General features: G+C 41.3%; 1 protein-coding gene and 1 non-coding gene across 3 annotated transcripts; one reads left to right on the top strand and one right to left on the bottom strand.

The window, feature by feature from the left end:
- Window positions 1–5616: 5616 nt before the first annotated feature.
- Window positions 5617–5689, bottom strand: trnar-ucg (transfer RNA arginine (anticodon UCG)). The gene has a single exon. It is a non-coding gene; the product is annotated as a tRNA-Arg (tRNA).
- Window positions 5690–5984: 295 nt separating this feature from the next.
- On the top strand, window positions 5985–22892 carry arpp19a (cAMP-regulated phosphoprotein 19a). 2 transcript variants are annotated; one of them, XM_051920388.1, is made up of 3 exons: window positions 5985–6193; window positions 21432–21554; window positions 22172–22892. In XM_051920388.1, the coding sequence occupies exons 1-3, from the start codon at window positions 6134–6136 to the stop codon at window positions 22340–22342; spliced, it is 354 nt and encodes a 117-aa protein (XP_051776348.1). In that variant the 5' UTR covers window positions 5985–6133; the 3' UTR covers window positions 22343–22892. The 2 variants fall into 2 exon arrangements, with proteins under 2 accessions (XP_051776348.1, XP_051776349.1); XM_051920389.1 differs by having other exon boundaries at window positions 5994–6078.
- The last annotated feature ends 26 nt before the right edge of the window (window positions 22893–22918 follow it).

Genomic DNA, 22918 nt, shown 5'->3' with positions numbered 1-22918 from the left:
ATTCTAAAGTGAACATCAACACCTTCACACTAGACAGCATAGGTGTCAGCATTGGTGGATCTCCTTACAATAAAGCACTATTAACCGTTCAACTGCAGAAAAGGAAACATATTAACAGTGACTGCGATCCTTCTTATTACTTATCCATATTTCGCATGCTGAGAAAGAAACAAGTCATGAATACACGGTCACGGGTACAAAACGAAAAGGAAAGGATAACAGGAACAAACACACGAAAACGAAAGAAACAACAAAATAGACGGCTATGCAGCATAGGTGGATCTCATTACAATAAGGCTCTATTAAACCGTTTCAAACCGCAGAAAAGGCTCCATATTAACAGTGAGTGCAATACTCCTTATTACTTATCCATATTTCTAAAAGAAAAAATGTCTCGACTCCAAAAAACGCAAAGCTCAACTAAAGCTTCTAACTAACGATGTACCTAAAAGTAAAAAACTTTATGAACTGCATGAGATCCTACAATAGTTCATTTGCTTTTGCATATACCGGAGTAAATATCAGGCCACCAAAAGGCAATGGCCCATACTACTTTCGCATATGTGCACAAATACTGCATCGCATTGGAACAGTGCACCCTGAGACAAATCAACAACACAAATATGCACAAATCTACATCCTAGATCCACATGACGCAAACTATCAATCAAAGTGCTGCATCGCAACAGGCACGGATTCAAAACGAAACACCTCCCGTCTCAGACATACGTTGATGGCAGCGAAGGCTACAACGGGCTTCTCACACAGCACAGGCAAATCGATTACAGCTCCAAAACAACACGTCCCAAATACTACACATGCAACAACGCGCCTCTCAAACGGCACAAGGAAAACATACACCAGGAAAATTCATTCGGATTAATGAATGTCATTTGCAATCATTGTCATTCAGTTCACTTCCCTGAAGAAACAACTGGCAATACAAGTTATACATTTACACGTTGTTGTCAAAAGGGTCAAATTAGACTGCCTTCTTTACATTCATATACTGAATATCTACAGAGGCTTATAACTGACGATGTACCTGAAAGTAAAATCTTTAGCAACTACATTAGATCCTACAAATCGGTATCCACTATGAACATTAACGGTGGCACTGCACGTGACATCCGTCTTGAAAAAATGTTGTTTATTGATGAATGTTCAATGGCATGAAGTCACTTACTCAACACCATTCATAAACTTCTACAAACATTTATGAATAATAATATTCGATTTGGAGGAAAGGTACTTTTATGAGGAGGAGATTTTAGACAGTGATTAGCTATTCTTCCAGATGCCATGCACTCAGCTATTGTTCAGTGCACCTTAAAATACGCAGACAATTGGCATTGCTTTCAAAAGATACAGTTAGTAAAAAAGATACGATGTCCAGAACCAGATCATAACAATTGCTTATTACAACTGAGAGATGGTACACTCACCAATACAGATGGACTTCAGGCACATATTATTACAATTCCTCAAGCCTTTATCTGCGACGACTTAGTTACAGAGAGATTTGGAACAGCAATCTCATTAGACCAAATGCCCCTTTTAACACAACGCACTATATTATGTCCAAAAAATATTAATATGGAAAACATTAATACCCAAGTCATTCCATTACTTCCTGGAGAGACACAACTCTTTCTAAGCTCTGACAAACTTGACTCTGATCACAACAATAACCATCTTAAATGACCTTACAAGTTCTGAGCTGGAATTACCTTTTACACTTAAACGGCGTGTACAAAGACATTTTCAAATAAACCTTTACACTGTGCCACACACTTTATTGTTTGCTTTCTATTTGCATCATCTACACCGTCACACTATTCTATATCTCATTCATACATCACGCTCTTTGTCATTCCCAACACCAGGGGTTGGCGAGCGAAGCGAGCAGGGGGCGGAGCCCCCTAGTGTTTTAGAATAAGCACTTATATTGGGGAGGAGGACTCCTTTCCCTCTTTACTACTCTCACTACAAGTTTTACTCAGGCTGTTGGCCTTCCTCTCTTTCTCATATGGGTGAGGGGTGAATTGAATTTAGTTTTGTTAAGTTTGACTTGATTGTATGGAACGTTACATGCTTTTAATAAATTCAAATAAGACAAAAAAAAAAAAATAATGTTCCCCACCTCAACCATCAGGTGACAGACATGTTACGCAGGGAGGCTGCAAATTTACTGTTGCCTTGATGGCGCCGCACCCCAGCAGATGCCTTGGCAACAGACAAGCAACCCTCGACAGATGCGTCAAGTGCGTTTCAGTGTGCAGCACTGCTGGGGATGGTCTCAAAAGAGCTCAAAAATCTCACAATTTATACACTTATAATTTACAGTATCTCACAAAAGTGAGTACAGCCACCCCTCACATTTTTGTAAATATTCTATCTTTTCATGGGACAACACTGAAGATATGACACTTTGATCCCATGTAAAGTAGTCCGTGTACAGCTTGTATAACAGTGTAAATTTGCTGTCCCCTCACAATAACTCAACACACAGCCATTAACGTCTAAACCACTGGCAACAAAAGTGAGTACACCCCTAAGTGAAGAATGTCCAAATTGTGCCCAAAGTGTCAATATTTTGTGTGGCCAACATTATTTTCCAGCACTGCCTTAACTCTGTTGGGCATGGAGTTCACACGAGCTTCATAGGTTGCCACTGGAATCCTCTTCCACTCCTCCATGACGACATCACGGAGCTGGTGGATGTCAGAGACCTTGCGCTCCTCCACCTTCCATTTGAGGATGCCCCACAGATGCTCAATAGGGTTTAGGTCTGGAGACATGCTTGGCCAGTCCAGCACCTTTACCCTCAGTTTCTTTAGCAAGGCAGTGGTCGTCCTGGAGGTGTGTTTGGGGTCGTTATCATGTTGGAATACTGCCGTGCAGCCCAGGGAGGGGACAATGCTCTGCTTCAGTATGTCACAGTACATGTTGGCATTCATGGTTCCCTCAATGAACTGTAGCTCCCCAGTGCCGGCAGCACTCAAGCAGCCCCAAACCAGGACACTCCCACCACCATGCTTGACTGTAGGCAAGACACACTTGTCTTTGTTCTCCTCACCTGGTTGCCACCACACACGCTTGACACAATCTGAACCAAATAAGTTTATCTTGGTCTCCTCAGACCACAGGACATGATTCCAGTAATCCATGTCCTTAGTCTGCTTGTCTTTAGCAAACTGTTTACGGGCTTTCTTGTGCATCATCTTTAGAAGAGGCTTCCTTCTGGGACGACAGCCATGCAGACCAGTTTAATGCAGTGTGCGGCGGGCGTATGGTCTGAGCACTGACAGGCTGACCCCCCGACCCCTTCAACCTCTGCAGCTATGCTGGCAGCACTCATACGTCTATTTTCAAAAGACAACCTCTGGATATGACGCTGAGCACGGGCACTCAACTTCTTTGGGTGACCATGACGAGGCCTGTTCTGAGTGGAACCTGTCCTGTTAAACCGCTGTATGGTCTTGGCCACCGTGCTGCAGCTCAGTTTCAGGGTGTTGGCAATCTTCTTATCACCTACGCTATCTTTATGTAGAGCGACAATTCTTGTGTTCAGATCCTCAGAGAGTTCTTTGCCATGAGGTGCCATGTTGAACTTCCAGTGAGCAGTATGAGAGCGTGTGAGAGCGATAACACCAAATTTAACACACCTGAGACCTTGTAACACGAACGAGTCACATGACACCGGGGAGAGAAAATGGTTAATTGGGTACAATTTGGACATTTTTCACTTAGGGGTGTACTCACTTTTGTTGCCAGCGGTTTAGATGTGTGTGTTGAGTTATTTTGAGGGGACAGCAAATTTACACTGTTATGTAATGTTATGTAATTACATAATGTTTGGGACAAAGTCCCATTTGTCCTAGATTTACCCCTCTCCTCCATAATGAATAATTACAAATCAGACCATTCAGGTGCTGCGGTGGGCTGGCACACTGCCCGGGGTTTGTTCCTGCCTTGTGCCCTGTGTTGGCTGAGATTGGCTCCACCAGACCCCCGTGACCCTGTGGTAGGATATAGCGGGTTGGAGAATGACTGACTGACTGACCATCCATCCATCCATTTTCCAACCCGCTGAATCCGAACACAGGGTCACGGGGGTCTGCTGGAGCCAATCCCAGCCAACACAGGGCACAAGGCAGGAACCAATCCCGGGCAGGGTGCCAACCCACCGCAGGACTGACCATTCAGGTGTGATTAAAGTGCACATTGCAGACTTTCATTGAAGTGGAGGAGTTATTTGATTTGTAATTTAAAACCGTGGAGCCATATGGTAAATCAAGGACAAATGGGCCTTTGTCCCAAACATTATGGAGGGCACTGTAGATTTGCGTATGAACTATTTTAATTCATTCCAGTCTCATTCATTACACTTACTGGGTCATTCTGGAACCACTTAGTAAAGGGCAGGAATCTGTCCCAGACAGGACAACAGTACTTTTTAGGGTACATCTGCCATTTAGTTACACAATAACAAATATCCTACGGTGGTCTGACGCCCTGCCTGGGGTTTGTTTCCTGCCTTGCGCCCTGTGTTGGCTGGGATTGGCTCCAGCAGACCCCCGTGACCCTGTAGTTAGGATATAGTGGGTTGGATAATGGATGGATGGATAACAAATATCCATGTGTCTAGATAACAATTATTAAACCACATTAATCTACATCAGAGTAAAACCAGCAATGGATCAGGTGCCATTCCACTTCAGGACACACTTTAAGGCAATCACTCACACCAGTTGTTAATAATAATAATAATAATAATAATAATAATAATAATAATTAATGGCCAGAAAGGTTCTGGGTTCTTGTACGGGTTTCATTCTCGGGTTTTCTTTGTTTCCACTTACTCCCATTTGTAAGGCGCCTTGAATTATATGTTGTATTGGAAGACGATATATCAGTAACTGTAATTCTTGTTCCTGCCTTGGTCTTCCTTCAGCTCTTCCAGTTTGACTCCCAACTCAACCCACACCTAATGCATGAGATGGTGTGTCTGTGAATTTGCCAGCAATTTACTGGCAGCCTGTCCAGTGTTGTTTCCTGCATTGTGCCCAGCAATGTCAGAATAGGCTCCAGGTGCCCTGCAACCTTAACTATGGGTAAACAGAGTTTGAGAATGTGACAATATGTATAGATAGATAGATAGATAGATAGATAGATAGATAGATAGATAGATAGATAGATAGATAGATAGATAGATAGATAGATAGATAGATAGATAGATAGATAGATAGATACTTTATTAATCCCAGGGGGAAATTCACAAATGATTCTTAACATTCTTCCATTCATCCATACATACATCAGTTTCCTTAAACTGCTCTATCCAGGGCAAGGTTGCAAGAAAGATGGAGCCTAACGTTATACCTGTATAAATAAGATTTTTTTTTATTTTAAAGTCTGAGTTGTTGTAGTTGTTGCTAACAGCAGCAGCTCTCTCTTATCCAAACCAGAAGTTCTTATGAGTGTTTAGGGATGTGCTGTTTGTTTTATTATAACATTTATATTTATTGAGCTTTTATAACGTTTTAACGTTCCTTTGAAGACATATAAAGTATCAAGTATCTATTTATGGTGGTTATTAAAAAAAATAAAAAACGACCACGAAGGGACTCGAACCCTCAATCTTCTGATCCGAAGTCAGACGCCTTATCCATTAGGCCACGCGGTCTGTTGAATAAGCGTTTTGTTTTCATCCTCATGAACAGCTGACGTCAACCCCTTGCGCCTCGATGACTGAAGTAAAAGTGCAAACTACATTTCCCAAAATCCCCTACGGCAAAACGTTTGTAGCTTTTTTATTTAGATTTAATAAGACTTGCAAAAAACGAATAGACGATACGACAGGCAAATATTATTCAGATTTGTACTTTATGGCTGATATTGTGACGGACATGCGCTCTAAAGTAATCGAGAAGAGTGACCCGTTGACGGTGGGGGCCGCTTAAAGGCGGCAGCCATATTTACGCGGGAGGAGGTGTAGGAGGAGGATGTGGTAAGAAGCGTGATACGCGTGAAGGCATCGAGGAAAAAAAAAGAAAAAGAAAGAAATCGTTGAGGGTTTGTTTTATTTTTTTATTTTTATTTTTTATTTTGCTGCTGCTTCTTTATAGTCATGTCCAGTGAAGTGGAAAAAGTGAAGACTATTGAAGACGCTTCAGCTGAAGAGCAGCGGGTAAGTGGAGTTAAGGCGCTGTAAGGCACGTTTTGTGTTCTTCATAGAGCGTTTCCTGTCAGCCTGCAGAGTGTTGGTGAGGCTGTGGGCTCTGCTCGCGTGTAGCGGATACCTTTCTTTAGTTCATTTAATTTATCATCCGTAGAGCACATGTATAATATTGCACCATTCATAATTTCAGCGTAGAACATGTTTGAGCTCTCCTTCATGTGCTGAAGCAGCATTGCAAGTTTTTAATACTGGGGCTTCCTCCCGACTTTTAATAGGATTTAGCGGCTTTAAAATGGAGGAGTAATTGTATAAGTTATTTGTTTGACAAACCATGAAGAGATGGTGTGATTAAATGAGAAAGAGACAAGAAAAGCACATATCCTGGAGTTTCCATTCATACTGGTCTAAATAATAATAATAAAAAAAAAGTCCAGAGTTAACGCCCTTGTTACGGTTTTATGCGCAATTGCTAATGGTCAGTGCGGCCGGCTGGACAGAGCCTGATCCCTCAAGTCTTATTAGGCATATAGTGTGGCACCATAACGTATCTGGTCGTTTCTTTGAGCAGAAACACACACTTGGCATCATCTGCAAGCTTTGCGTACAGTGACGAAAGGCACTATACAAAATGGAAATAGTTGAAAGTTGATAGTCTTGAAAGAGTTCGGTTTTTAGCTCGATTCATTCTGTCCTTAATGAAGGATAAAACCTGTTGTTTACGGTCACCTTTCGTGAACCTTTATTGTGCTTTTGGAAATGAAATCGATTTGTTATAAGGCAGCAGCTGAAACATCGATTTATTGGCAGATACCTTAAAGAAAAATAAGACGATCGAACAGACTTGTTTCTGTTCTGTCTCTAACGCCAACATGGTGCTTTTATAATGTGATTTACAATTCAAGAATGATGCAGGTGTTGGTCAGAAAAACCCTTTTGATGTGATGGGGTGGGGCTGGGTTAGGGTGTGAGTGTGATTGGTGCGGTTGGGGTCGATTTCTGTTAAGTAGAGCTTAGATTTCTGACGTTTGTCTTAAGGACACCGGTTGCAGCGTTTCTTTCACCAAAATTTCATAACCTAAAACCCATTCATTCGTTAAATTAAGCTCATAGTTTTATTACCTAATTGTTACTTTGCTCACCCCTCAAAAATAAAGTTGATCGTTTTTGTTACGCATTTAATAGCTGAAGTGGGCTTTTTTGTTTATATACTTGTTTTAATTCACTTTTAGAAGCAATACTTTAAAAATATATAATTGCTATGGTAGCTCATCTTTAAACGAGATAACAATGAATAGATACAATTGTGTTAAAAGAATATTGCAATATTACCCCACAATACTATTTTCTTTATATGGTCCTTACCCTATACACTTCCTAGTGGTGGTTGTGAAACATTTTTAATCTCATGACCCTGGAGAGTTAGAGATATGCTCTAGAGAGGAGAGGAATGAAGGTCAGTAGGAACAAGACAGAATACATGTGTGTAAATGAGAGGGAGGTCAGTGGAATGGTGAGGATGCAGGGAGCAGAGTTGGCGAAGGTGAATGAGTTTAAATATTTGGGATCAACAGAACAGAGTAATGGGGATTGTGGAAGAGAGATGAAAAAGAGTGCAGGCAGGGTGGAATGGGTGGAGAAGAATATCAGGAGTGATTTGTGACAGACGAGTATCGGCAAGAGTGAAAGGGAAGGTCTACAGGACGGTAGTGGGACCAGCTATGTTACAGTGGGGCAAAAAAGTATTTAGTCAGCCACCAATTGTGCAAGTTGTCCCACTTGAAAAGATGAGAGAGGCCTGTAATTTTCATCCTAGGTATACCTCAACTATGTGAGACAAAATGAGAGAAAAAAAATCCAGAAAATCATTGTCTGATTTTTTGAAGAATTTATTTGCAAATTATGGTGGGGAAAAAAAAGTATTTGGTCAATAACAAAAGTTCATCTCAATACTTTGTTATATACCCTTTGTTGGCAATGACAGAGGTCAAAGGTTTTCTGTAAGTCTTCACAAGGTTTTCACACACTGTTGCTGGTATTTTGGCCCATTCCTCCATGCAGATCTCCTCTAGAGCAGTGATGTTTTGGGGCGGTCGCTGGGTAACATGGACTTTCAACTCCCTCCAAAGATTTTCTATGGGGTTGAGATCTGGAGACTGGCTAGGCCACTCCAGGACCTTGAAATGCTTCTTATGAAGCCACTCCTTCGTTACCCGGGCGGTGTGTTTGGGATCATTGTCATGCTGAAAGACCCAGCCACGTTTCATCTTCAATGCCCTTGCTGATGGAAGGAGGTTTTCACTCAAAATCTGACGATACATGGCCCCATTCATTCTTTCCTTTACACGGATCAGTCGTCCTGGTCCCTTTGCAGAAAAACAGCCCCAAAGCATGATGTTTCCACCCCCATGCTTTACAGTAGGTATGGTGTTCTTTGGATGCAACTCAGCATTCTTTCTCCTCCAAACACGATGAGTAGTTTTTTTCATCTGACCATATGACCTTCTCCCAATCCTCTTCTGGATCATCCAAATGCTCTCTAGCAAACTTCAGACGGGCCTGCACATGTACTGGCTTAAGCAGGGGGACACGTCTGGCACTGCAGGATTTGAGTCCCTGGCGGTGTAGTGTGTTACTGATGGTAGCCTTTGTTACTTTGGTCCCAGCTCTCTGCAGGTCATTTACTAGGTCCCCCCGTGTGGTTCTGGGATTTTTGCTCACCGTTCTTGTGATCATTTTGACCCCACGGGGTGAGATCTTGCATGGAGCCCCAGATCGAGGGAGATTATCAGTGGTCTTGTATGTCTTCCGTTTTCTAATAATTGCTCCCACAGTTGATTTCTTCACACCAAGCTGCTTACCTATTGCAGATTCAGTCTTCCCAGCCTGGTGCAGGTCTACAATTTTGTTTCTGGTGTCCTTTGACAGCTCTTTGGTCTTGGCCATAGTGGAGTTTGGAGTGTGACTGTTTGAGGTTGTGGACAGGTGTCTTTTATATTGATAACGAGTTCAAACAGGTGCCATTAATACAGGTAACGAGTGGAGGACAGAGGAGCCTCTTACAGAAGAAGTTACAGGTCTGTGAGAGTCAGAAATCTTGCTTGTTTGTAGGTAACCAAATACTTATTTTCCACCATAATTTGCCAATAAATTCTTTAAAATCAAACAATGTGATTTTTCTGGATTTTTTTCTAATTTTGTCTCTCATATTTGAGGTATACCTATGATGAAAATTACAGGCCTCTCTCATCTTTTTAAGTGGGAGAACTTGCACAATTGGTGGCTGACTAAATACTTTTTTGCCCCATTGTATATGGGTTGGAGATGGTGGCACTGACCAGAAAGCAGGAGACAGAGCTGGAGGTGGTAGTTAAAGATGCTAAGATTTGCATTGGGTGTGACAAAGAATCATATGATTAGAAATTAGTACATTAGAGGGTCAGCTGAGGTTGGACAGTTGAGAGACAAAGTCAGAGAGGCGAGATTGAGTTGGTTTGGACATGTGCAGTGGAGAGATGCTGGGTATATTGGGAGAAGGATGCTAAGGATAGAGCTGCCAGGGAAGAGGAAAAGAGGAAGGCCTAAGAGAAGGTTTATGAATGTGGTCAGAGAAGACATGCAGGTGATGGGTGTAACAGAACAAGATGCAGAGCACAGAAAGAGATGGAAGAAGATGATCTGCTGTGGCAACCCCTAACGGGAGCAGCTGAAAGAAGTTCTCCAGTAAAATGCAGAGGAGACGCTTGATATAACGGATGTCCGTCATGACCAGAGTAGTACAGTGGAAAATGATGTGAAAAATGTCCATGGATTGGTGAGGAGGAGATCTTGCACTGCTCATGTAGCACAATTCACATTTGTTAGTCAGGAGTCCTGCCTTTTATTCAAAAGGCCTTCCTGTGAGTTCTTGGTTTTCCTGTTTATGTGCACGCTGATAATTCCAGATATTGTACACACAGGAAGATAAGTTGTGATTGTCCATTTTAATTCTTACTGTATGATTAACTGGGTTGGTAAAATGTTAAGATACATTTACCTTGTGATCTCTACATATATGTACAGTAATATTTGTTATTTTTATGCATTACAGAATACACTTGCATACTGTCCTAAATTGTCCCTTTTGTGGGTTTGGTTGGTTGGGTGTGTGTGTGTTGGTGTCCTGCGGTGGGCTGGCACCCTGCCTGGAATTGGCTCCAGCAGACCCCCGTGACCCTGTGTTAGGATATAATTTTTTTTTTTTTTTTTTTTTAAGGGGGGGGGGGAGGATTACATAACTGCTTACCTTCTAGTGCATTATCAGGGTTTTTTTTTTTAAAAAAGAAAACTGCTTTGCAATTACAAATCAAAACTATTTCCATCAGTCTAAAAGTAGCATGTATGTTTTTTGGTTTTTTTTTGTTGTTGTTTTTTTTTGTTTTTTTCCTTGGCACATTCTCAACTTGTACAAATTCTGGCAAAAGTTTTTTTTTTTTTCTTTTAAGAATTTTCATCTATCAATTCATTTATGATTAAATCTGCCTAATCATTCAGGGACTAACCTGATAGTATCATGCAAAAGATGGTAATTAAATACTGACAGAAAAATTGTCATTCTCAGAAAAGGAGACCAAAATGCAAGATATTAAGAAATGCTCATTGATCAAAAGCATTGGAGGGCTTGGTTGGTATGGAAGACTGAGGTGACTTGAACAAGTCTGATAGTTAACTTAAGACCATTTTGCATGCCAGCTTTACAGAAAGTGGCACTTTGAGCTGTGCTGTCTTACTAGTTTTTAATGCATTATTGAAAATAAATAGCATGTTTTTTTTTATATTCTAATTGTTACACTTTTATCTTGATACTCAGTTTTGGAGAAATCCACCATCAGTGACTCTTGTCTGATTGAATTGTTTTGGCTGAGATCAGATGCTAGAGCTCTTTTTTTTTTTTAATGAAAATAAATATATTTGTTGGATTATTTAGTCCTTGAGCTTTACTTCAACTTGTTTTTTAAATCAAAGTTAAATCACACTGGGTCTGTCACATTAGAATTGTTTAATCTGTGGCATTGAATCTGTTTTCAAAAAATCTTCATAGACACAAGCTGCTGATTTAATATGAAAGGAGTTTTTACCACACAGTGAAGAATTATATTTTATACATTTTGCATGCCTCTTTAGGGATCTATTCTGACTGTGTCAGTTTTTTAATTTTAAATGATTAGGTTGTATCTGTCCGTTTTACTAATGGTTATTTCTTGAACACACCCCTTCACAACACAAGTTTTGGGGCAAACTTTTCTATCTCACTTTGTGCAAACAACAGGCTTTTTAAATTCTTTTTCAGCAGCCTACAAGTATTGTTCATGTCCTGAGCCCATTAAGTTTTCTCGGGTTTAAGAGAAAATCATAACAGCTTTACCATAAAGCAGCAGTTAAGTACCCATCTCAGCAAGCAAAAGCAATATTTCTTTCTCATTATGGACAATATAAAGTAGCTGCTTTATTTCTGATTCTGATACTACTTGACATTTTAAAGAACCTTTTCAATGTTGGCATTTTTCTTTTTAGTTACCTCAGCCAATACAGCTTCAAGCATGCTCTTCGGTGGCTGCTGACTTGACACACAATAACTAAAATAGTAGGCTCTAATAACGTATTACGATCACATTGTAGCACTGAACGTCTGGTGGCAACTTATAATTTCAGGTACTGCTATGAAGTTAAAGCTACATACAGTAACTTTAGATTTTTCATCTGTAGAACAATTATATGCAAAGAAAAATGCATTTTTACACCTATTTTAGTGAATGTTGTAAGAAGTGAACTTTTTTTTAATTTGTCAGTATCTGTCTTGCCTACAGCAATTTTATTTTTCATTGCTGTTTTAGTGCAGATTTATCCAAGCTTACAAAGGCATGATATGTCAACTCTCATTCATTTCTGTAATGTTTCCACATTTTACATTTCCTTCACTTGTTTAATTTACAATCTGAAAGTGCTAGAGCCGTGACAACTAATCAATATCAATAATCCATCCATTGTCTCCCGCTTATCCGAGGTCGGGTCGCGGGGGCAGCAGCTTGAGCAGAGATGCCCAGACTTCCCTCTCCCCGGCCACTTCTTCTAGCTCTTCCGGGAGAATCCCAAGGCATTCCCAGGCCAGTCGAGAGACATAGTCCCTCCAGCGTGTCCTGGGTCTTCCCCGGGGCCTCCTCCCGGTTGGACGTGCCTGGAACACCTCACCAGGGAGGCGTCCAGGAGGCATCCTGATCAGATGCCCGAGCCACCTCATCTGACTCCTCTCGATGCGGAGGAGCAGCGGCTCTACTCTGAGCCCCTCCCGGATGACTGAGTTTTTCACCCTATCTTTAAGGGAAAGCCCAGACACCCTGCGGAGGAAAACTCATTTCAGCCGCTTGTATTCGCGATCTCGTTCTTTCGGTCACTACCCATAGCTCATGACCATAGGTGAGGGTAGGAACATAGATCGACTGGTAAATTGAGAGCTTCGCCTTGCGGCTCAGCTCCTTTTTCACCACGACAGACCGATGCAACGCCCCGCATTACTGCGGATGCCGCACCGATCCGCCTGTCGATCTCACGCTCCATTCTTCCCTCACTCGTGAACAAGACCCCGAGATACTTGAACTCCTCCACTTGGGGCAGGATCTCGCTACCAACCCTGAGAGGGCACTCCACCCTTTTCCGGTTGAGGACCATGGTCTCGGATTTGGAGGTGCTGATTCTCATCCCAGCCGCTTCACACTCGGCTGCGAACCGATCCAGAGAGAGCTGAAGATCACGGCCTGATGAAGCAAACAGGACAACATCATCTGCAAAAAGCAGTGACCCAATCCTGAGCCCACCAAACCGGACCCCCTCAACACCCTGGCTGCGCCTAGAAATTCTGTCCATAAGTTATGAACAGACTCGGTGACAAGGGCAGCCCTGGCGGAGTCCCAACTCTCACTGGAAACGGGTTCGACTTACTTGCCGGCAATGCAGACCAAGCTCTGGCACTGATCGTACAGGGACTGAACAGCCCTTATCAGGGGGGCCGGTACCCCCATACTCTCGGAGTACCCCCCCACAGGATTCCCCGAGGGACACGGTCGAATGCCTTTTCTAAGTCCACAAAAACACATGTAGACTGGTTGGGCACACTCCCATGCACCCTCCAGGACCCTGCTAAGGGTATAGAGCTGGTCCACTGTTCCGCGACCAGGACGAAAACCACACTGTTCCTCCTGAATCGAGGCTCGACTATCCGACGGACCCTCCTCTCCAGGACCCTGAATAGACTTTTCCAGGGAGGCTGAGGAGTGTGATCCCTCTGTAGTTGGAACACACCCTCCGATCCCCCTTCTTAAAGAGGGGGACCACCACCCCGGTCTGCCATCCAGAGGCACTGTCCCTGATGTCCATGCGATGTTGCAGAGGCGTGTCAGCCAAGACAGTCCTACAACATCCAGAGCCTTGAGGAACTCCGGGCGTATCTCATCCACCCCCGGGGCCCTGCCCACCAAGGAGTTTTTTGACCACCTCGGTGACCTCAGTCCCAGAGATGGGGGAGCCCACCTCTGAGTCCCCAGGGCTCTGCTTCCTCATTGGAAGGCATGTTAATGGGATTGAGGAGGTCTTCGAAGTATTCCCCCCCACCGACCCCACGTCGAGGTCAGCAGCGCACCATCCCCACCATATACAGTGTTGACACTGCACTGCTTCCCCTTCCTGAGACGCCGGATGGTGGACCAGAATCTCCTCGAAGCCGTCCGAAAGTCATTCTCCATGGCCTCCCCAAACTCCTCCCACGCCCGAGTTTTTGCCTCAGCAACCACCAAAGCCGCATTCCGCTTGGCCTGCCGGTACCTATCAGCTGCCTCCGGGGTCCCACAGGACAAAAGGGTCCCGTAGGACTCCTTCTTCAGCTTGACGGCATCCTTCACCGCCGGTGTCCACCAGCGGGTTCGGGGATTGCCGCCACGACAGGCACCGACCACCCTTACGGCCACAGCTCCGGTCAGCTGCCTCAACAATAGAGGCACGGAACATGGCCCATTCGGACTCAATGTCCCCCACCTCCCCTCGGGATGTGGTCGAAGTTCTGCCGGAGGTGGGAGTTGAAGCTACTTCTGACAGGGGGCCTCTGCCAGACGTTTCCAGCAGACCCTCACAACACGTTTGGGCCTACCACGCCTGACCGGCATCCTCCCCCACCATCGAAGCCAACTCACCACCAGGTGGTGATCAGTTGACAGCTCCGCCCCCTCTCTTCACCCGAGTGTCCAAGACATGTGGCCGCAAGTCCGACGACACGACCACAAAGTCGATCATCGAACTGAGGCCTAGGGTGTCCTGGTGCCAAGTGCACATATGAACACCCCTATGCTTGAACATGGTGTTCGTTATGGACAATCCGTGACGAGCACAGAAGTCCAATAACAAAAACACCGCTCGGGTTCAGATCAGGGGGGCCATTCCTCCCAATCACGCCCTTCCAGGTCTCACTGTCATTGCCCACGTGAGCATTGAAGTCTCCCAGCAGAACGAGGGAGTCCCCAGAAGGTATGCCCTCTAGCACCCCCTCCAGGACTCCAAAAAGGGTGGGTACTCCGAATTGCTGTTCGGTGCATACGCACAGACAACAGTTAGGACCCGTCCCCCCCACCCGAAGGCGAAGGGAGGCTACCCTCTCGTCCACCGGGGTAAACCCCAATGTACAGGCTCCAAGTTGGGGGGCAATAAGTATACCCACACCTGCTCGGCGCCTCTCACCGGGGGCAACTCCAGAGTGGTAGAGAGTCCAGCCCCTCTCAAGGAGATTGGTTCCAGAGTCCAAGCTGTGCGTCGAGGTGAGCCCGACTATATCTAGCCGGAACCTCTCAACTTTGCGCACTAGCTCAGGCTCCTTCCCCTTCAGAGAGGTGACATTCCACGTCCCAAGAGCCAGTTTCTGTAGCCGAGGATCGGACCGCCAAGGTCCCCCGCCTTCGGCCACCACCCAACTCACACTGCACCCGACCTCCTTGGCCCCTCCCATAGGTGGTGAGCCCATGGGAAGGGGGACCCACGTTGCCTCTTCGGGCTGTGCCCGGCCGAGCCCCATGGGTGCAGGCCCGGCCACCAGGCGCTCGCCATCGAGCCCCACCTCCAGGCCTGGCTCCAGAGTGGGGCCCTGGTGACCCGCGTCCGGGCAAGGGAAAACGCTGTCCAAAATGGTTTTTCTTCATAGGAGGTTTGTTTAAACCGCTCTTTGTCTCATCCCTCACCTAGGACCAGTTTGCCTTGGGTGGCCCTACCAGGGGCATAAAGCCCCGGACAACAGAGCTCCTAGGATCATTGGGACACGCAAACCCCTCCACCACGATAAGGTGACGGTTAAAGGAGGGGTCAATATCAATAATTCATGATGAAAATAGTTGCCAGTGAATTTACTTCTATTAGTTATTAGTTGTCATAGTTATATTGGCGCTTGAATTTTGCTGAGACTTTGGGTATTTTTCCTGTTTAAGGGTCATGCATTGTTTAATTTGGTAAAACCGGAAAATCTTACTGCTCTGTAAGTGGGGGGGGGGCTTTCATTGCCACTTTTTTATCCTATTTTTGGAATTATTTGAGAGAAAATAAATATACAATCTGTGCATGCTTGGATTGCATTGATGTGACCAATAAGCTGTTGGTTGCATTTGCTTTACCTTGTTGTCCCACATTTTAGTGAGTTGAAATGGGGACAAGATTACCTTTTAAGTGTGATACATTGCACTGATTTGTTTAAAAAAGAGGAAAGCTTTGCATTCACCTTCTGATTGTTAGGAACATGGCTATAGTTGTCCTTCCAACCCAGGATCCATTTCTGTAACAAGTTTATCCAGTTTAGGGTTGCAGTGAGCTAGTGCCTGTCCTGGCTGCATTGGATGTGAGACAGGCTCCAACCTTTGATAGGATGCATCTTTCGCACATGTCTGTCTATAGTAGTGAAAATTTAGCTGATTTATATATTCTAAAAAAGTTTTAGTGTTTAAGTTTCTAGACATCTGTGTGGTTCAGCTGCTACTGCTTTGGAGTGCAGTGATTCAATATGTAATGCATTAAAAGATGTGCATGATCAATCGGGTTATGGTGCAACTACAACGGCATACCTATATGTTGTAAATTAATCTGTAAGCAGCGAGTCTTTTAAAGCCAATCTAATGTTTGTTAATATAACTACTGAAGTATAACTATCATAGTGAAAGCCTTAAGATGCATATTTGAATGGTATGAGGTGGAATGAAAGCAGTCTACATTTAAGAGTAAGTACTGCATTTACAACCCAGTTTGACAGTTAATTCTGTATTAGTGCACAGGCATAAGCAATAGCTGAGTTTTACTATATATGTGAGGTAGTTGGATGGGGAATCCAGGCTGCTTCACTGGAATCCTGAAGTATCTTAAATTGAAATGTATGGCTTCTCAAAAGTAGCCTTAAAGTTGCTACCAATATATGAAAAGGGGGTAGTCATTTGGGGAAATCAAAGCATCTGGTGTTTGACATTTGCAATTTGAGTTAATTTGACTTGTCTATTAAATATTCTTAATGGGTAATAATCAGCTAATGCATTAACTATACACCATGCAAACATAAATCTTACAAGAACTGCCACAAACCTGACAATGAAAAGTAGATTTCTAACAAACCTGGTTTAAAACATGCAACAAGAGTTCATGTACGTGAAAGTAAACACTTCATGCGACAATGATAGGATAGTAATTGGTTTTAATATTGAGGTTAGGAGGAGGAGGATTTTTTTGGGGGATAGAACTTTTAATCCCATGGGGGAAAACTCCGGTACATACAGTAGCAGAAATGTAAACAAGAATACAGACTTACAGAAGAAGCAATACAGCCAATTAGTCGCTTAAAAATATTGTGCAGATATTACAAAATGAAATTCTAGTATGTTGGGAGGTAGCATTGAATTGCCTGATAGCAACTGGCAGAACAGACCTCCCCTCCAGAGGTGCCGCTCACCACACTGTGGAGAAATGAGCCTGTGGCTACTGAAGGGGATTTTTCAGAATGGTGTCCAATTTTGTCACCATCCTCTTTTCACAACTGCTCCCAGTGTGTCCAGGGTTGTCCTTGTAGTGGAGCAGAAATTCCTGCTAAGTTTGTTCTGGCATTGTGCTTCTTGTGAGCTATAGTTGCTTCTCCAACAGACTGCAGTGTAGAACATACTGGCTACAATGGTCTAATACATATTTTTATCAGCTTGCTACATACATGTTAAGGTCAATCAGGTAGTCCATGATTGCATCATTACTTATCCTCATCTCCTTGTTTCGGGGAGTATTCCCCCTCTGCCCCTCATGAAAGTTAGTCCCATTACGTACATTACTTCATTGACCAGGTGTTAATCACAGTTTAAGATGTAGTGGGGATGGATGTAAATATGGTGGAAGATCTAAGAATTCAAAAGTGTGAAGTCCTTTCACCTACACATCTGGTTAATTGTCTTTTCAAAGATCTGTTAAAAAAAAAAAAAAAATATGCTCACTTTGTTTGGGAGCACCTGAAAAGAAAACTCATTGAAGTAACGGTGATCCATCTCTCTGTCACACTTTGGGATAATCCAGCAGCACTCTTCACATTCTGCTATTTCTTCTGACAGCTCAAAATCCTTATTTCATTGCAGAATCAATGTAATATACATATAGTCTCATAGAGAACTCATTTTACAAAGTATATATTTTGATTATGATGACAGCTGCTATATTGTCTTTTACTGTAAAGAAAATAGAGACCTGAAATACAGGGCACTTGATTCATATTATGGTCTTTGCTCCCATCTAGTGGATAAAATAAAATGATACTCTAGGCAACTTTTGTATGCAGAACAATGGCTTCAGCTTTCAACCCCTTGATGTCAACAGCAGCCTTGAAAGTGCTGAGGTTGACCTTTTAAAATTAGTAATAAGAATGGTCTCATCAGCGTGTGGGTTGTTGTGTGTGTTTGCTAATTCAAATTTTTCTTTTATCATTTAAAAAAAAAAAAATAAACTTTTACACTAAGCTTATGAATAACCAGATTCTGTACAGAGAAGTTCTGTATTGTTCTATATTGAAGTGTTAAGTTGGGTATTTTTATTGACCACAGGTGTGGCCTTTTCATTTTGTTTTAACAACCTGAAATTCTGTTGGCATTTAGTTCAATGACCATAAAACTACCAAAATAAATAAAATTATCTTAAAAATACTTTTTTGTAACTAAAATATCTAGAAAAGTATTTATCCATAATACATATGGAATTAAACTTTTTCTCATAATTACAAGTTGTAATTGCATTTAATTTCTTTTGTAATGTTTACATGAAACAAAGCATAATTTAAAGTAGTTAAGCACCATTTGTATCGATCCTCACACATTGATTCAATTAATTGGTATTGGCAGTTGAATACTGCCTAAATGTAAATGTACTTGCACTTAAAGATTTTAAACCTTAATTGCACTATAGTTTCTTTGCTGTTAAAGTGTATTTACTATATTTTTACAGGGTTTTTTCCCCCCAGTGTACCACCTAGATATTCCTGATACTAGAGGTTTGATTATAAATATGGATTATCATTTTGATTATGCAGTACTTGTTTCTTCCTAAAACATTTACTACATGACACACACACACACACACACAGTACAAACGTTTTTTAAACAAAAGTTTTTAAGATCAAGAAGTTGCAAGGCTGACATGCTCAAGTTTACAAGTAAAATAGACTAATTTTGCTGTTAGGCTAACAAACTTGTTGGCAGCAATTTCAAATTCTTTCTCTTTTTCTAATTGTTAATGTAAGCAGCTGTACTTGACACAAGCTCCCTCACCGTCCAAACTCTGAAATGCAGTTTTCATTTAAATTAAATGACAATAATGCCTGAATTCATTAAAGTAGCTCTTCCTGTATCTAATTGCACAGGAAGACTCCTGATTCTGTTTATTACTTCACTTTCTTCCTTGCTTTTTTGCATAAACAGTGCATTTTTTAAATTGCCAGTAAAGTTTTTTTTGTAGCAAGACTAGAATGTATAAGTGCACTTGTATGAGGTAAGCACAAATATTGGTATTAGATATAAAAAATATGGTAATATGTTGTCTTTTTAAGTGAAAGTATTTCCACCTTTGACAAAGATGGTGACAGTAAAAGGTGTGTGTGCATTTTCATTGAGTATTTAAGCAATATAATCTGGTCATTTTAGTAGTCTAAAGTGTAATTCGACATTTTTCCAATATTGACCAGATTTCAGTCGATTCATCAATTTTGGAAGGTTTTAGTTCTGGCAATGATTTTCAGATATCTCAATAGACAGAGAATACATACTGGTGTTTTGTCTAAATTCTGCTCTGGGTGGTGCCTTTTGAGTTGAGACTTTGTGGTGTCAGATTACTTGATTTTTTCCATATAATTCAGATTGTAGACTTCATATACTGTAAATGTCTTCCTTGTAATATTAACTGAAATTGAATGCACTCCACATAAAAATGAACTCCAGTTACATTGAAATATGCAACACATAACTGTGTAGGTGGGAATAACCTTTGTCTTATATATATATATATATATATATTAAAAAAAAAAAAATCACTGTTAAGGAAGAAAATTCTAAAACAACCAGAGCAGAATTCAAATCCATGTAATTGGGCACAAATTGCCTTAACAGGCTAAAATCTGGTATGTTGCTTTTTCATTTTATTAGTCAGGGTTCCAACCACAATTGAGGCAAATTCAGGACACAGTTGGCAAAAACAAGTTCAAATTATTTGTGTTACTGAAATGAACTTGAAAGAACTTAACAATCCTGCATCAAGGTGGTGTATGTTAAATTTTTCCTTCCTTTTACCTGATACTGGTTAGACTGTCACCCTAAAACCATTAATTTTAGCCAAATAGGCAGTGACATTTGGATGAGAAGTTGAAATTTGTCTGTTAATTTAGAAAGGCAGTTTTCTGTGTTAAATTTAGCATTACTGTACATGGAAAAATTATCACTGCTTTATTAATCCCAATTTCCCCAAGTAATACATGTAGAGAATATAGTGCCTTAAAGTTGACAAATGTTTTTTGTGAAGTTTATTTGGTCATAAAAGTAGGAAATTGAAATTGACATTTTTCTTGTACCTTTTTAAAATCCATAAGCGATACCAGTTATGAAAAACTGATGTTAGTTGCTCTACAAGTTGTTTGCTGTGTAATTGTCATTAAGGGAAGGGAGTTAAGATTCATGACTATTTTTAGAAATTGTGCAACATACTTTGTTCAGAGTATTGAGTGTTTCATATTGCACTGTAGAAGTGACAGCTTATTCTCTTTTGATTATTGATAGTGTCTGAGAAGTAAGAGATTTGTCTTTAAACTTGCAGTATTTGAGCAAAAGTTTAAGTCAATTTGTTTTGTACATGGCTTCGTGTGTCCTGCTGCTGTGAAGATATTTGCCATTCTTTTGTGATAGTGGAGGTTGTTGCCTTTTTCTGACTTTCTCATCTGTGCCATATCAATTTCCTGCTCTTGGCTTGATGAGCAGAATATCAATTCAAATATTTAATCATTTTTGAAGATTATAGATGTCCATCGCTTTACCCCCCAGTTGCTTAATCTGTTTTAGTATGATGTTGTCCAGGAGTGAGGATTAATCCCAGCAACTTTGGGCAGAACACAGGAATGAACACCAGGTGGCCTGTCCATTCTCCATGGGGTACTTTTTATAAACACAATCATAGACACTTATGGCGCCAGTTAATGTAGTATGCATTATGAGGAGAAGGTGGAATAGAGAGAACCAGTTGGATGTCTTGATTTATCCATGCAGCAGTAACACCACCTTTGGTAACTGGTCAATACAGCATAGAAAAATTCTTTATTTGTAATTATGACTGTTGATGCTGAAGTTGGTAGTGCTTGTTTTTGTAACTTGGAAGTGTTAATAAAGCCCAGACACAAACTGCCAATTCTCTAATATTGATGGAGTAACCATTGAAGTTAGTCTCAAATCCAAAAAGATCATACCTAGGTGCAAACAAACATGCAAGTTATTTTAATTTGTCCTGTTATGCCAGTGTCCTCTGTTTGCACCACTTGTAGTACAACATCTCGAACATCAGTATTAGACCTTTAGGCATGAGATGTTTTACTTTTGGTTTCTACAGGGTGTAAAGTTATCCTTAGTTGCAGATTCTAGTTCACCTTTTAAACTGGTTGAGTCATGTACAAACAATAATTATTTTTTTCTCTTTTAAGGAAATGGAAGACAAGGTTGTCAGTCCAGAAAAGGTGGAAGAAGCCAAACTTAAAGCAAGATATCCACACCTTGGTGCCAAGCCTGGTGGCTCCGATTTCTTAAGAAAAAGATTGCAAAAAGGGGTAACAACATTTGTTCTAATCCATTGGCTAGAGACATACAGTAAATAACAAGGATTCCATAGTGCTTGAACATAAATGGCTAAAGTGATGTTTTTTGTTTTTGTATTAGTGTTTTTAAATTTAACAAAATACTTGTATGTGAAAGTAAGAAGTATCTGAGGAAATGTCTGTTTTGGATTTTTAGTTTTCCCATTTAGGCTGGTTTAATTTTCCATTTTGGTTAAGTGTATAAGTGCCTGTTTGCCAGGAGGAATTGTTTTGGGGAGGGTAGGACTGCATCTGCCAAAACTCTTTCACAGAAAAAAGAAGAAAAGAAAAGAGAAATTCCATAGTCCTTCTGGGCCAGTAATCTGTGGTATACCAATTATAAAATAGTTTTGCTTACTGTGTGTGTATATATCGGCACCAACTCAAATTTACATTTTGTTATGGTAAAATGTTTTGTTTTGGCATTAATTATGCAGCCTTGATTTTTAAATTGCTCCTTCTCTTCCTTGCCCCCATACTTTTGGTATTTCATCATGTGTATGAATATGGAGCTCTTTTGTCTCATTTGCATTAATATTTATTTTTTCTCTCCCTTCTTCTTGGCCAACCACAACTTCTCCATCATAAAGCAAAAATACTTTGACTCTGGTGATTACAATATGGCAAAGGCTAAGATGAAGAATAAGCAACTGTTGAGTGCTGCAGCAGATAAAACCGAGGTCACAGGAGACCATATCCCTACTCCTCAGGACTTGCCTCAGAGGAAACCTTCACTTGTTGCAAGCAAACTGGCTGTCTGATTTAATCTATGCTGCGTTTGTTCCCTTTTTCACCCCATTGTTCCTATTTATCTACCTTAAAACTTCTCCCCTTTCCTTTTTATTTATCAGTTATTCTTAAACTGACTTGTACAGATTCCACTATGTAATGCTGCTGTAGGAAAAGTGGGTAGGGGTTTGATAGATACCTGGGGGAAAAAAAGTTGAATTTGGCGATGTGGGGGGTGGACCAATTAACACAAATATGAAGTCTTGATATTAATGTACTGTAGGACTGGGCAACTAATGTAATCCTCAGTGTAGGAGTGATTAAATAACTTTGACATTTTAAAAGGTTTTACAATTTTACTGCATCATTCCTTATTGAAAATGACTAGTATGACTATTTAATTACTTGTTAATGCTGGTATTTTTTATATATATATGTATAAACAGTTCAGAGAGCACTTGCTTTGCTGCAGTGAATATTTAACGAATAAGCATGTGTGAAAGGGAACTGGTTTCTAAAATAGTGGCATTTGTTGCCACAGATCATGAAGAAGAAGAATAATAAAAAAATGCCTTAACCTAATTTTGTTTAATCCTTTTTATTTGGTT

The sequence above is a fragment of the Erpetoichthys calabaricus genome, chromosome 17, assembly GCF_900747795.2.
Source record: "Erpetoichthys calabaricus chromosome 17, fErpCal1.3, whole genome shotgun sequence".
In the NCBI taxonomy this organism is placed as follows: domain Eukaryota; kingdom Metazoa; phylum Chordata; class Cladistia; order Polypteriformes; family Polypteridae; genus Erpetoichthys; species Erpetoichthys calabaricus.
The sequence above is the reverse complement of the archived record's forward strand: the minus strand, read 5'-3'. Positions and strand labels throughout refer to the sequence as shown.